The 14,370-nt window shown below is 49.9% G+C and overlaps 2 protein-coding genes across 3 annotated transcripts in view; one reads left to right on the top strand and one right to left on the bottom strand.

Moving 5' to 3' along the window:
* LOC149325211 (hydroxylysine kinase-like) overlaps positions 1-14,370 on the bottom strand; it is a 106,581-nt gene that overhangs the window by 20,122 nt on the left and 72,089 nt on the right. The gene's annotated exons all lie outside the window — the stretch shown is intronic.
* On the top strand, positions 10,837-14,084 carry LOC149325212 (uncharacterized). The gene is made up of 4 exons (XM_089563321.1): positions 10,837-10,972; positions 11,630-11,790; positions 13,173-13,266; positions 13,600-14,084. The coding sequence occupies exons 1-4, from the start codon at positions 10,837-10,839 to the stop codon at positions 14,082-14,084; spliced, it is 876 nt and encodes a 291-aa protein (XP_089419447.1).

Raw genomic sequence — 14,370 nt, forward strand, 5'->3', positions numbered from 1 at the left:
ACGCCGTGCCCACGAGGGGAGTCGTCCTCCAGCAGCGGAAGAGAGCAGCTTCTCGGGGAGCCAGTCTACACCTTCCAAGGGCCTGGGGCCCTCTTTTCTTTTGGGTCAAATTCTTTTAATAAAGACCCATTTCCCAGCCTTCACCGAGTCCACAGCCCGTACCTCGCAACATGATGTATATGCTGATTCGGCGCTATATCTAAGTTTCAAAAGGTAGCCAGTTAGGCTCGATTGAACAAAACTAAAAAAATGAGTAAAGTTGTGAAGAAAAGAAACGATGTCGATGGTTGGAAATCCCGTAATCACCTTTGTTACAAGAGTGTTTTAGCGCGACAGCGTTGAATGCACGTTCTCCGGAAAATCCGGTGTCGGCGTTGTAAGCGAAAAATCACGGGCACGGCTCTGGCAGGTGGTAATCATAGAGCAATCTAGGAAGGAGGTGGGCCGCCTACGTCACGTGACCTTGCGACGTCATCGCAGCCTGCCCACCGGAAAGGAAGCAAACTGCCCACCGTGGCAGGTGGCAGTCTTATTAATGACTGGTCGCTCGGGGAGAGAAACCTGGGCCGCACAAGGCCCGCCGCTGGGAGCACCTGCCAGCGCAGGGCAGTGGTGGCGGTGGTGGTGAAAAGCATTTATTACAGGTTACACATAGAGAGGTAGTTTGGGAGGTGGCCCCTAGTGCGCCACCCCCTTCACAATACTAGGTGGGGTCCCTATTCCGGGACCCCATTTGACTCCACCGCCGCTCGGGCACGCCGGACCATGGCCTGTTGGGCCGGAAGGTCGTGGCAGCCGAGCAGGGCCGCCTCCGAGTCCTCTCGGGTTGGGGGGGGGGGGGGGGGGGGGGGGAGGATTTTTCTGGCATGCCCACACCATATGGTAGGTGTCAGCCACCTCCGTACAGTATGGGCAGAGGCCAGGAAAGGAGGGGTCGAAGTGTTTCATGACTGCCGGGCACAGCAATGTATTTGTAAAACGTCTTATCAGCAGACGCTCACCTGCATTTCCCAGCCCCTTGAGGGGGGTCGGGTACTTGTGGTGAGAGTCTTGACAGTGATTGACCATATATTTAAATTTTAAAAGGGGTTCGTTGTCCACATCCGAATCGGTAAGGTCATCACCAGGGGCCCGGCGCATCGCTTGACCGCTGCACCACTGCGCCAGGAGGGGAATGAGGACTCCCAGGGATCCATGAATGTAAAGTACGTAGAGAATGACCTTCTGCATATACGGGAATTAACCCACTACGCTGTCGCGTCACACCCTTAAGGCGGAGCTTAACTCTTCCCTCAAACTTTTTCCCATCTTTTTGGTACCTTTTAAATGAGAACAAAATGTAGCATAAATGGACAAATGATCGCTAAGTAATTCAAGTGAGTAAAGGGCAAGAGGCTATCAGGGTGTGATGCTAGCACAAGGTACATCATATGTTATTGGCAAGGATGTGGGGTTCTTGTTGGATGGTCGATTGCTTGAGCTAGCCCAGAATTAAGGCAGGCGTGAACAGCTGACTGGCAGGGTTAGCTTATGAAAGCATGGAAGCAAGATTGGAGAAGATGGAAGGTTGAAATCGCCGAAGAGAAAGATTGGAGTATTGGAATAATAGGGAGCTGTTAGTCTGCTCAGGGCGTCGTTAAGTAAAGGTTTAAATGAAGAATCACGGCTGGGATGGCGGTAGCAGATTCCGATAGTAACGTGTGGTTAGCACACATGGCACCAAAAGTGAGATAATTTCTAAAGGGCTTGAAATGTTATTTCTAGAAAAACGAAACAAGCGATCACTGACAATGAGAACCCCCCCTCACCTCTCACGTCGCTATATCCGCCTGAAATATACCAGAAGTTGAACGCGTGGTGTATTGAGGACGGTGTCAACTCGAAAAATATTTAGTGTAGATCTTTCCTTTTCACAGCAGGAAAGCCAGGAATGCGGCGAAGACTCCACACGTGTTGGAGTACCTTGTTTTCATTGCGAGAGGTTCTACGAAATTTGCAAGAAATTTGCACTGCCAAACTGAACAGAAAATATACCGTGGTCATCGCTAGCTAGGCGCAGGGTCTTGAATATAAAACCGCTAAAAAAAAAGGCGCTAGTGTAAATATCATCTTGCCTTGGGATTTCTGGAAATGTAAATGAAAGTTAAAGCGAATTCTAATGTCCTGTTAGTAAAATTCAGGGGGCACTTTGACTGTCTAAAGTGCGCAGAGGCGAAAGCGTTTTCCGCACCACTTTCACTGCCTCTGTGGCACTGGTTACGTCACAACTGGATGACGTCACACCTTATTGCTAATTACTAAATAATGACTAATTACAAATTAATGACGCTTAAGCTTCGCCTTTAAGCTTCATTAAAGCACCAGCGCCTGCGCCTTGCAACACTGCCAGGGAGTCCGCAGAACACCATCGCCCATTCGGCGCGATGCTTTGCCCGTTGGAACCAGCTTTCAACGTAACGCATTTTTTAGGAAAGGAAATGGCGCAGTAATTCTCTGTCATCTCAGTGGATACCCGAACCGCACCATAGAGAAAGGGAAGAAGCGGGGGTGAAAGAAGAAAGGTAAAGAGGTGCCGTAATGAAGAAAATGAAAATTTCATTTGACGAAAGGAAATGATGCAGTAGCTGTCTCACATATCTCGGTGGACACCCGTCATAGATGACGTCACCTTTTGGCAGCTGCGCTCGGCGAGAGTCACCCCAGGGGCTGGATGTAACGCCGTATGGACGGACGGGAGAATGAGCCATTAAAGGCTTTCGCCTTAATACGTGATAAAAGTTCGCTAAACCTAATCTCGTACTGCATGCATGAACCTAATTCATTAATAATTGCAGCGGATGAGGAAAGAAACAGCGCCTCTATTCGCTAATAATAACACAAGCATATCTTTACTCTGCTGCGAGTCCACCCTTTAGCTGGCCTCACGTCACAACGCATGCCTGCTGAGTTTCTTAAGTTTTTAGCCCAAGCGTTCTTGCGTACCCACAAAAAGTACCCACAAGCGTACCCACAAAAAGTGAAGCACACATGCAAGGAAAAACTGCCACCCTTAAGAAAGCAAACACGGAAAGCCGAGAATTACTCCAGAAATAAAAACACAAAAATTTACCTCTCAAATATTTCATAGAAACTTGTTTTAACTAAAACAGTTATGTTAAGAGGAAGATGGGCAGCGGCGGCAGCCGCACCGCCAGCGCACGGCGCGAGATCATTGTGTCATTCATTGGGCCGGAGCTCGGACCGCCATTTTGGCTAGGCACTCCCAGCCATTCGCAGGCATTCGAACCCCTCTTCAGCGCATGAGCAAAACATGTGAGAATGTTTATGAGAACATTAAAGAGCACCATTAATATCCGCCGTTTCCGTAGCTCCTGTGACGCAAAAAATCTGCCTAGTTTTTTAAAGTGTAAGAAAGTGGTTAGAATCCGGATTTCAAAAATACCTTTAGAAATCCGGATTTCAAATACGTTTTCTTTAACGAAGGTGAAATCCGGATTTCACAAAATGCTTTATTTAAGAACATGCAGATTATTTCTGATTACCTCTGGGCGTGCGTACCTTTTTTAGACTGCATTCTGGCATCCTTCTGAGCTAAAATCGCTATTTAAACCACTCCCTGAAACCAAACTTTTGACTAGTCTTCTTTTTTACCATCTTAACCAACAACTATTTGAACGCAAATCATTTTGCCATTCCTCTTAGGACATGCGTTACCTTTTAGGTTGCATCCTGAGATCTTTCAAAGACGAATTTCGGCGTTTTAAAGAGATTACAGACGAATCAGGAGGAGAAAAAAAAGTCGGTGCACTATACGGTCTCGCATATATCAAAGCCCGAAATCGCGCGTTCGTGAATGCCAGGTTTAATAAATCAGCCAGGGCATTTTCAATCACTACACACGTGGTGCCCACAACTTTACTGGCCAGCATGAAAGCCCTGTGCGGAAATTCTGGATCTCTACCACTCGCTAACAGCCTGTCAAAAAACAACAACAAAAAACAAGGCCATATATCCATCCTTTCCCCAGCCGTAACCATTGGGAGGCCGCCGTGCTCAACACATACCCTGATAGCCAGAAATGGCTTGCAAACAGAACCGCCGTAGCAGCTTCGACCAATTGATCCCGATTCCCACAAACCAAACCACGGGGTTCATCAGTTTGGTCAATAAACGTTTTCAATGAGACGTTTCTTACTCTTCGTCTTCTTCTAACTAGCACCACCCAGAAAGAGGACGTATATTTTCCCGCCGATGTGCTTCGTTCTTAATAATTCACAATGCTCCTGCTTTCTGAATACCGTGAGTGAGTTGGCTGCATGTTTTACATTTATTTTAATTGAGCGTCTTCCCGCTAGAGGCCAGTTTCACTCATAGCGGGCACGTACAGTGCGAGAAAAGAACGAGGAGCAGGCACGGTGGAGAAGAAGAAGAAGGACGCCATTCCTGGAGCTACCACTAGCATTCTGTCGTAGGCTACAACAACAACAACTACCACTTTCACTCGTCGGACTTGTCTTTGCTTCGCCGAACACGTAACTCGGGCGACACAGCCAAGCCAGCCTTACTATCATGTACTGGACGCGGCCCCAAGACCCGAGAGCTGCAGAAGCGAATGCGCCCCGACGTCAGGGAAGAGACCCCCTGGACTACGCAAGCATCAACAGGGCCAGGCACCCGAGGGCGCCGTGTCCGCCGGTGCAGCCGCCTTTCCGAATTCCTGCGGCCTCGCCGGAACCGACTACTGCGCCATCGAGGCCACCGAGAGTCCCTCCCCCGGCGTTGCAACAGGCGCATTGCGTCAGACCACGGAAGGCGCCTGTTGGGTTCGTACCAGTTCCTGCACCACCTGGGTCTATGTCACCTGGCGCGTTACCGGAGCCATTCGTGATTTCTCCGGGGCACCCGCAGATGTTCACGACCTTCAAGAGAAGGTTGTCACGCTGCGCTCCAGAATCACAGGCGGTGCCTCCACAAGGTTCGGGAAAGTGGTTTCTTAGTGCCTTATCGTTGCCGATGTCACGTTTCAAGAAAAGGAAGGCTAGCGTATGTTCACCTACGCACTACAAGTCCGCAGCGCATGGCGGGCGGCGTCGAAGCCTCGCCGCACCCAAGCCTAAGGTTACCGAGGGGGAGAGTGAGGAATCTACGTGCCGTATCCCCTTTTTCGGTTCGAGTCGTAGCAGCCCCGATAAGAACGATCCGAGCGAAGAAAATCCGGCGCCTACACAGGAGCGTAGCCGAACCCTGTTCTCGGTATGCCGAAACATATCCCCATGCCTTTCTCCTGAGCCTGAAGCTGACGGAAGAGACGATCTGCGTCCAGAACATCAAATTGCTGACGATAACCGGCGACAATCTTTCGTTTTCGACGAAAAAGGAATTAATCAGCGACTAACTAGGCAAGAATGCTCTGCAACGAAACACGTCACTCATGGTGTGGGTGAGGGAGGATTTCGTGGTGTGAACGAGACATTGGTGCAGGCAGCCCCCCACGCTACCGACGGAATTTTTAACGCCCATCTTGAATCAAGCGCACGTAAGTGGACTGGAAATGCAGAAGCCGCCCATGCCGTCAACACTGGCAGAGCTCCCAATCCACGTCTAGTAGGTTTTGATCCGTCGAATTCAAAGCGTGTCAATCGCCTTCGTCACTTAAACTACGCGGAGGAAATTAGGGACGACACCGACAACTGTAGCCTCGAAGATGTGGATACTCGGGCATCAGCAGGCGCCACCTCAAGAATTGAGAGTAGCAGGCGGTGGAAGTATCCAACTACACGGCCTTTTGGAAGAGCGGATGGGCAGCCATTTTTTTTAAGACCACGAAGGTGGAATAGTCACCTGATAGCACACGGACCCTATCGACCTGGTCCGTACGGTTGCCGGCCATCTCTGCCGGCTGGAGAGCTGAGCAGACACAGCGTGCCGCCACGGAGATCGGTCCCTCAACTGTGCACTTGCTACGGAGCCACGACACCGGCCTTCAGTAGATGGCCACAAGCTAAGACTCAAGGTATGCCGGGATCGCTGCCAACTGGCTGGGGAGGGCGAGATGTGTATAAAGGTGTGGCCTGCAAAGCATGCGATGCTGTTCGCTGTCACGCGTCTGCACAACGTGATGAACAACTCCAAGAACGGCTTCGCGCTGAAGAAATAATCAAGCGTCTTGGAGGAGAAATAGCTATTCACCAAAGGACCTGGACAGACGAGATTGTGCACTTAGAGGAGATTAAAGAAGAAGAGGAAACTGCGCGCCTCGAGCGGGAGCTTCTACTAGGAGAGCTCCAGCGAAGAAGCAATCGTCGCGACTTTGCATCATTCGCCGAAGCAGCAGGCAGAAACGCCATGCAATTTCAAGACGTCTTGCCCCCTCTAGAGGAAACAGGAGGGACTACAGCTCGGGAGAGTTCCATTCACCTGATCCTGCATCCATTGGATTCAAGGAGCGACATGTTTTTAGTGCAAAACGCCACAGGTGGCGATAGTCGTTCTCTCGAAGAAGTGTTAGGAAACGAGATGAAGGATGAGCCGCGGCCGGCATGGCACCGGAGGCGGTGCTCCGCAGTAGACGTCCAGGAACCGTCACCAAAAACCAGTGGCACCCAGCGTCTCTCGGCGCGTGCTGTTGAGAAGCGAGCTGAAGATCAAAGCGGCCAATCAAGGCAGAGCACACCCGGTGGGCCCTTCCCAGGACCATTTGCAAAGCAATTCTCTTGGAATTCCGCCTATTTCTTACCACGGTCAGCATCGCGTTCCAGTCAGGAACAGACAGAAGAAACTAAAGCGAGACAAGTCGTATCAGCTTTACGGGATGTGGGCGCACCTTCAAGGAGGCGTTCGTCTGTGAAAGTCACAGCCGCTAAACCACCACGGGGAAGCGTTCGCCTTGCGCACAGTGACGAGTTGGCCGCCACCGAAGCGTCAAGAACTTCCGATAACGCCAAGGTCCAGTCAGAGCCCGGCAAAGCACCCGGGGTTTTTGCTTCACAGTCGGAGTCAACGACACAACGCTCCTTTTTTTCCACAGATTTCTTGAGAAGCTTTTTCTCTGGAGGAAGCACAATCTTTGAAAAAGAGCAAGGAAGAACTGCGGATGCCGATGGCCGGACGACAGGACTGTTGTCGACTATATTTTTGAGTTCTACGCTTGAAGAGAATGAACGTGTTATGCCAGAAACCGGCGAGCCTATCCAACATGAAGTTCAGGCATCCAAGCAGGAAGGTTCTAATGCTAAGGCGGCCTCGACGACAAAGAGCTCGGACGCAATCAGTTCGACCCAGTATGAAACTGCGGCCGGAGAAAGCACGATGCAGGCGAACAAGAGCGAAGCTTCCGTCGAAACCGCGCGGGCAGCGGTGAAGGAAGGTGGTGCCGAGCCTGCTGTTTCGGAAACTTCCGCGGATGCCAGTAAAGCAGCGCAAACGTCGCCCAACAAAACATTAGACACTTCTCAGGAGGCACCAAACCTTCTCTCCGAAACGGCCGTCATTGCCTCTCTGTCCTCAACGACTGTCATGGCCCAAAAATCACCCATGGCCAACTCGCCATTCTCTGAAGGAGGTGAAGAAATTCAAGAGCAAGTATCTCCTCCGCCACCTGCACCAAAAGAGGTTGAAATTTTCGCTGCCGTCGCTGCTTCACCTCCATTGGAAGCCCCAGTGGAGGTTTTCTCTGACAACAGTGTCATTTGCGTTGTCGCCTGTCTTGTGGTGTTTTGGGTCGTAGTGGTCTTGGTTTGGAGCCAGTCAATTCCTGGAGGTGACCAGTCTACCAGAACCACCACATCAACTGCGACTAGTACAACCGTTGGGTTCAGTGCCTATTTGTGTAACACGAAGCCCTGCTTGCGGGAAGGAGAATACTTGAAGGCGCTTCTAAACGGCGCTGAGCGCCCGTGCACCGACTTTTACCATTACGTTTGCGAGCATTGGTCACCAGGACCCGCTGCAGCAGCATCGCAGTCAGAAAAACTCTGGTCCCGAGACACTATTCTCGAGAGAGAAATGGAGGCTGAAGCCATAAAATATGTTACCAGCAATCCAGACAGTGTGAGACCCATCCAAACACTCCTTCAGGCGTGCAACGACCGACCACTCGCATCTTCATCAGTTGCTGAAATGCGCCTGCTATTCCGACGGTGGAAAATCGAGGAATGGCCTCTACCGGCTTACACATCCAGACCATGGGATGACGTCTGGATTTTAGCCGGCGACCTTCTGCGCGAAGTTGGTCTCGCTGCCCTCGTCGATGTCTTCCTTGCGAGGGACCCGAATAATGACCAGCGTGCTGTCATTGCCATCGACTTGCCCGAACCCCTGCATTTCCCACACCTTGGTGCCGCAGAGTGGCCACTTATACGGTCTTCCTTACAAGAAACTTTGTCTCTCTTCGATATTACCGATAAGTCTGACGTGGATAAATTCCTGAATGACTCATCAGCCGTGTTTGACGTCGTGGAAGTACTTTACCAATCAGCAAGCTTCGATGAGACTGAAGTGGTGAATTTATCTGAACTTGAAGACAGCTTCCGCAAGCTCATCGCTTACGTCACCCGCAGCAATACAACTGGCCAGTATGACCAGGAGCTTCACTCGGGCCTACGCGTGCTTCTGATCGATCCAAGGTTCGCGAGAGCGCTCACCGCCTCCCTTCGTCCTCTCCCAACCTCTGCTCTTCTCAACCATCTCGGTTTCCGCGCGTTGGTGCGGCTCGCAGCATTTCTACCCGAAAGCCTAAGCTTTCTGCGACAGCTGTCCTTTCTGGAGGCCGCTGGCCGTTCCGAGAAACCTGACACCATGAGCCTCTGCCTGCGCACCCTTGAGCGTGCCGCGCCCGACTGCTTTTCAAGAGCTCTGGCCGCGTCCCTTCACCGTTCTGGTGCAGCTGCCCTGCGCCGGCACTGGCTCTCCGACCTGGAAACCGTGCTTTTGCGCGCCCTTCCTCGTGTGTCATGGCTGGACGGCGTTTCCACTGCTGCGGTCGCCGAGAGGATTCGGCGTCTGCACTTGGACACCGCTTTCTTCGATGGCGCAAAGAGCGGCAACGATAACGTTCCCTGCGCTGCTCGTGACATACACGTGCTGCACGCTCCTATCGAAGCCCTAGTCGAGGTCTTTCGACGACGGCCACTCACGTCCTTCCGGTCCTGGCGGCGGTCGGCGCGTGCCCTGGAAACCTGGCCCACGCTTGACTTGCCGTCGGGTCCAGTGCTGCACGTTCCGGTGGGCCTCGTCAACGGGTCGGTGCCAGCCAACGAAAGCCTGTTCGCCTTCCACCTGGCCCGGGTCGCCGTGCGGTTCTACGCAGCAGCGGCGCCGGTACTCCACGCCGACTCCGCCTACTACCGAACCTTCCCGCTCAGCGAGCGCTCGGAGCGGAATGTGCAGGAGCTCCTGGGGTGCATGGCCTCGGGCGGATGGCATCAGTGGGCGGCTCCGGCGGGCAGCAACCGGGATGTGTGGCTGCGTCAGTGGCTACTGGACCAGACGCTCGCCCTCGAGATCGGCCTCTACTCCTTCCGCGAGCTGTCGGCGCCCGGGCGCGTGTGGAAGCTGGACCAGCGGTTGGCGAACCTGGCCAATGTCACTTCCAAGCAGCTGTTCTTCGTCTATTACGCCCTGGACAACTGCGAGTTGCGAGGCGGCGGTGGGAACCAGAGCCACCGCGAGGTACTGCTCAGGCGCCGGCTGCCGGCTTCTGCTCGAGTGAACCTGCCCCTTCGCAACCTGCCCGCCTTCACCGAAGCCTTCGGCTGCAGCCCCGACGACGCACTTTCAGCTCGCTCCGCGTGTCCCCTGTTCCAGCACTGATGCGTTGCTTGACGACTCGCCCGAAAGATTTATGCGTAATATCTGGCGGAAGGCATTATACAATTATAGACCGCGCTTTTTGCACAGATTACTTTCCCACTAGAGCATAATCTGTTGATGTGATTTAGAAACTGAGGGAAGCCGGTCAGCTGATCTGACCAGGTTCACGTGCAGCATATGTGGCAGGTTGCGACAATGAGCTTTAGAAAGCTGCTCTATTGCACTTTAGAGACCAATATTTTACAACAATGTTTTTTTTTCGCAGGCTTGGTGGCACCACTGTTCTGCAGTGCTCTTTATTAGAAGAAAACTTCATAGGCATTGTAGAAACCCGAAGGAATTGATGCTTTCACATGAAATACGTTAATACTGTAATGATGTAATCATTTACTCCTATAAACTAGGTTAGTGCGTGTGACCGCAAAACAATGTTCATTTCATTATTTTCTGCACCCCGAAAGCTTGCGTCATAGTGTCTTATGATTTGAGTGCCGGTCAATGAATCAATAACCGCTTAAGGGAGCATAAAATGTACACTGGTACGGGTTCGCACTTACCGCACCTCTGCATTGAATGCGATAAATAAAATGAAAAAAAAAGCGAAACAAACTGCTGGAAAATTGCGTATATTGCCTGAACAAAGACGCGACAGCAGCTGAACTGCTCGAGGCCTATCATATCGGTGTAAGAGCGCACACGTGTGTTAGCCCTGCTTCATTCGTAAACATCTAAGTGTACGATATAAAAATTGTTGACCCCTCTGTGTGCCTTCCCTTGCATATCTTGCTCTCGCGCAATGCCTGTGTCTTTTCATTGCCCTTATGGCTATTTAACTGCCTGCTTCCATCATGAATAAATATTGCTTGTCCTTTCTTTTGCGCTATGTCTTTTTGCACGTTGTCTGCTCGAAGTTGTGCACCAACTTCTTCCAAAGCGAATTTTACAAGCAAACCAGGTTACAACTGACGCTTCAGAAGTGCTTTGAAATTAGCCTTAGTATGACAAAAAAAAATTGTTATCGGAAGCATGTCCAGCACTGTGAGCTACTCTCCAGTGCATTACTGCCTACTCGCATCGCGTAGCTCCTACTTAAAGTGCATTGTGTACTCCACGGTGGCTCCGAGCAGCAGCTTCCTGAGTTATGCACTCACACAGCGACAGGGCAAACTGCAAAAACAAAAAAAAAGGCTCCTTAAGGCTCGTTTGCCCCTTCCGCGTTAAAATGTTTCTTGGATATTATTTGCACATTTATTTACGTCAGAAAAATCGTTAAGCAGTGTCCATTGTTGTCAGTTTTCAAATTTTTGCGACACCATGTTACCGGATCACCACCAGATGAATCGGACTTCTCACTTTTTTTTTTCATTACATACACAAAACGTTGCCCGCCACGGTGGCTCAGCTGTTATTGCGCTCGGCTGCGGTCCCGAAAGACTGTGGCTGTTTGCGGGACCAACGCACAGAGGATCACAGAAGAATCTTGAAAGTCACTAATAAGTCACAAAAATCTTGATGCAGTCCTGTTGGCGTACACCTTCGGATCCGCACAGCCAAATTTCAGCACATAAAACCTCTTGGTGCACCGATTTCTTTTTACGGTGGTGTCGCCTTTTGACCTGGCTTGTGCCGCCGCCCGCCCTTGACCAGTGTTGCCAGCAGACGTTGCCGAGTCATATTGGTCCCCAGTCGGCATGCCGTCGCCGTGCGCATAAGGCTTTTGTCTTGCTGCTGCTGAGTGTCTGTGATTTTCGCTCTCGACGGGAAGGAAGTATTTAATGGCACCATGCTAGCACTGTGAGCACGTTCAGAGTTGTGTGAGCACCGAAAATTCCCGGGTGTTGCGTTCCGCAATGTACGACCCACTGCAGCAAGGGCACACGAATGTATCGTTTCCCGGCTAGCCCTAACCGAAGGAAGCGCTGGCTTGTGCAAGTGAAAAGGGACCGCTGGGAGCCCGCTGCTGCTTCTCGTGTTTGCGCTGTGAGTATTATACCTCGCTTCACCATGTATTCGTGCGCGTACTTATTGCTATATTATAAATTTTTGAAGGGCTCTATACTTGTGTGTTTTTTGTGAGCGCGGACGGCCGTCGCAGCCAGCTGTCAGCTGATAGCTGCCTGCGACGGCCACCCGTAGCCGAGCATGCGCGCAAGTGGAGGCTATGGGTTCCATTACCCCGAATTAAGAAGGTACGAAACGTAAATGTGCATAATTAAGCCTGGTTTTAGAACATGTTCTAACTTGGCAGTCGCTTTTCAGTCTTGGAGTGCCCCGCAGTTCACTTTTACGCATCGTTCAGCTACGTTCGGCAATCGGCTGTGTACGCAGTGTGCGGCATATTTATTGTATCTACGAAAAAAAATAAATCGCTGAGTTGTTCGTGCTGAAATTCCGCACGGGGGTGGAATTTATGATTGATCCTTCTTTATACCGTGTTATTAAAAGTAATTGACGGGTCTGATTGCAAAAGATAAAAACCGAAATCGTGCACTGCGAAACTTGTCAAACGTAGCTCAAACAAGCATGGCCGTAAAGGCCGATTGTGGTGATTTAATGATAAGGTCGCGTATGGTATTTTAGGCACGAAAAACCAAGTGATTTGGATGAAATATTTTTCGTTCAACCAGCACGTAATTATGCACTCACGTGTATTTCATGGTATTGTAGGGCGCAATTTCTTTCACATACTGTTTAAAACAAACTTGATATGTTAAGCATAAGAGGGCTCTCACACAGCTTCCACCCTCGCCGTTCGATGGCGTTCTACGTCACACCAGCGGTAACTCAGGACGTTCCACGTCCGCCGCTTACGAACGTGAGTGGCGCTGATGAACACTCTCAAGGTTAGGTTATTTGTAAACATAAATACCCCCGAAAGCAGAAGGTTCGACAGCCGTCGCCGTAGCTCAGAGGTAGAGCACCGGACGCGTAATTCGGAGGTCGTGGGTTCGGATCCCACCGGCGGCATGTGGTTGTTTTTTCTTCTGCTTTTCTAATCAATGAGCTTTAAGCGACAGTAATATTCTTACTTGATCAACACCACAAAAAATAAATAAATAATAAAAAAAATCCCCTGTGCTCCTTGGTTTCTGTGGCTGTTGGCTGCTCTCATATTGATATGTTTATGGTAATTCCTAATTTCGACGCGCGCATAAAATATTAGAATGGTTCAAGATACGCTTTCTGTCGGTCATTTGGTGCATCATTGGGAAATGTAGACCGCCTAGCCTAAATGTTTAATTGCAAAAAATAGCAGGTAATAAATTTTCCATTGGGGTCCTCATTATATTAAGTTTCCAGCAACTGAAACAACTTATTGTGTTTTCAAATAACTTTGTTAAAATTGCCTTTTTTTATTCAAGGCACATTTTGAAGACGCAAGTTTTGAACAAAACATGCTAGATGGACTGAAAAAGCTGAGGCCGGATGCTGTCCCAACTCTTTTTCCCTATCGTGGTAAGTACATATGTAAAATCTTTTTTGGAAGAGAAAAAAGTTCCATTTCGCTTCGACATTCGTAAATGTAATTTATGTTTACAAAAAAAACACATCTGAACTAATTAGCCCAATGCACAGAGGTATCTTGTCCTTATTTTATTTTTTTACTCGAAGCACTGGAAACTGTGCATAAAATGCTTTGTCTGGTGCGTTTCATTGAAGAAAAATGCTAACATTTTTCTTGTAATTTTTACTCTGAAAGTGAAAATGGATATCTAAGCTGTTTCCTAAATAAGAGAGCATAGGCAAGCATTTCATTGTAGTGGTGTTTGCGTCCTTAACTTTTTTCAGCCACTCCAAAACACCGAAAGTTCCCAAAGAAGCGCACTTGTGCCTTGACACCCGCAAATTCGTCTCACACCAAACGTGTTTGCACACCTGGAGACATTCCACAGCTGCCTCTACATCCTGGCGACAGAAAGGTTCCTGACCACAATGCACTGTCCAAGACTCTAGACAAGGCAGCGAATGGTGCAGACCACACTGATGAGTTGAGGTGTCATCGTGCGTCAGCAGCCGCCTCTCCACCAAATCTGCCTTCCAACAATGTATCAAGTGACACAGACGACACTCCTAAGTCCAGCCATGGTGATGTGTCAGCAGCAATTCTGCCACATCTCCGTCCCGACACTGTAGCAAATGACGCAGACAGCACTGCTTCTCCACACGGTCAAACAACCACGCCAGCTGCCTTTATGCTTGCAGGCGGCGCAACTCCCACATTGCTGATGTTGCGCCGAGAAAATGCTGAGTTGCGAAAAGAAATAGCGACCTAAACAGGAAGTGTAAAAATTTGATACGACTGCATGAGCAAGCCAGGTCAAACGTACGGAGTCTTAATAAGGAAATCAAGTTAGTCAAGTCAAGTTAGCAAGTTAGCAAGAACTAATCAAGTTAATCAAATCAAGTCAAGTTAGCAAGAACTAAGTGCGTTAAAATCATTTCTTGCTCCAGATCAAACAAAGGCTCTGGAAACAAAAACCAGGATTCGAAAGTGGTCGCAGAAGACTATACAAGCAGCTCTCCAAATCAAGCATGCATGCAGTACGACAGGCTACGAAT

Source organism: Amblyomma mixtum, chromosome 10 (genome assembly GCF_055824585.1).
Source record: "Amblyomma mixtum isolate Tamu chromosome 10, ASM5582458v1, whole genome shotgun sequence".
Lineage (NCBI taxonomy): Eukaryota > Metazoa > Arthropoda > Arachnida > Ixodida > Ixodidae > Amblyomma > Amblyomma mixtum.

Coding starts and splice junctions, on each gene's coding strand:
- LOC149325212 (XM_089563321.1), top strand. CDS start 10,837: ATGTCCAGCACTGTGAGCTACTCTCCAGTGCATTACTGCCTACTCGCA. Junction 10,973..11,629: donor TGCACTCACACAGCGACAGG/GCAAACTGCAAA, acceptor GAGTTGTGTGAG/CACCGAAAATTCCCGGGTGT. Junction 11,791..13,172: donor CTGCTTCTCGTGTTTGCGCT/GTGAGTATTATA, acceptor TTTTTATTCAAG/GCACATTTTGAAGACGCAAG.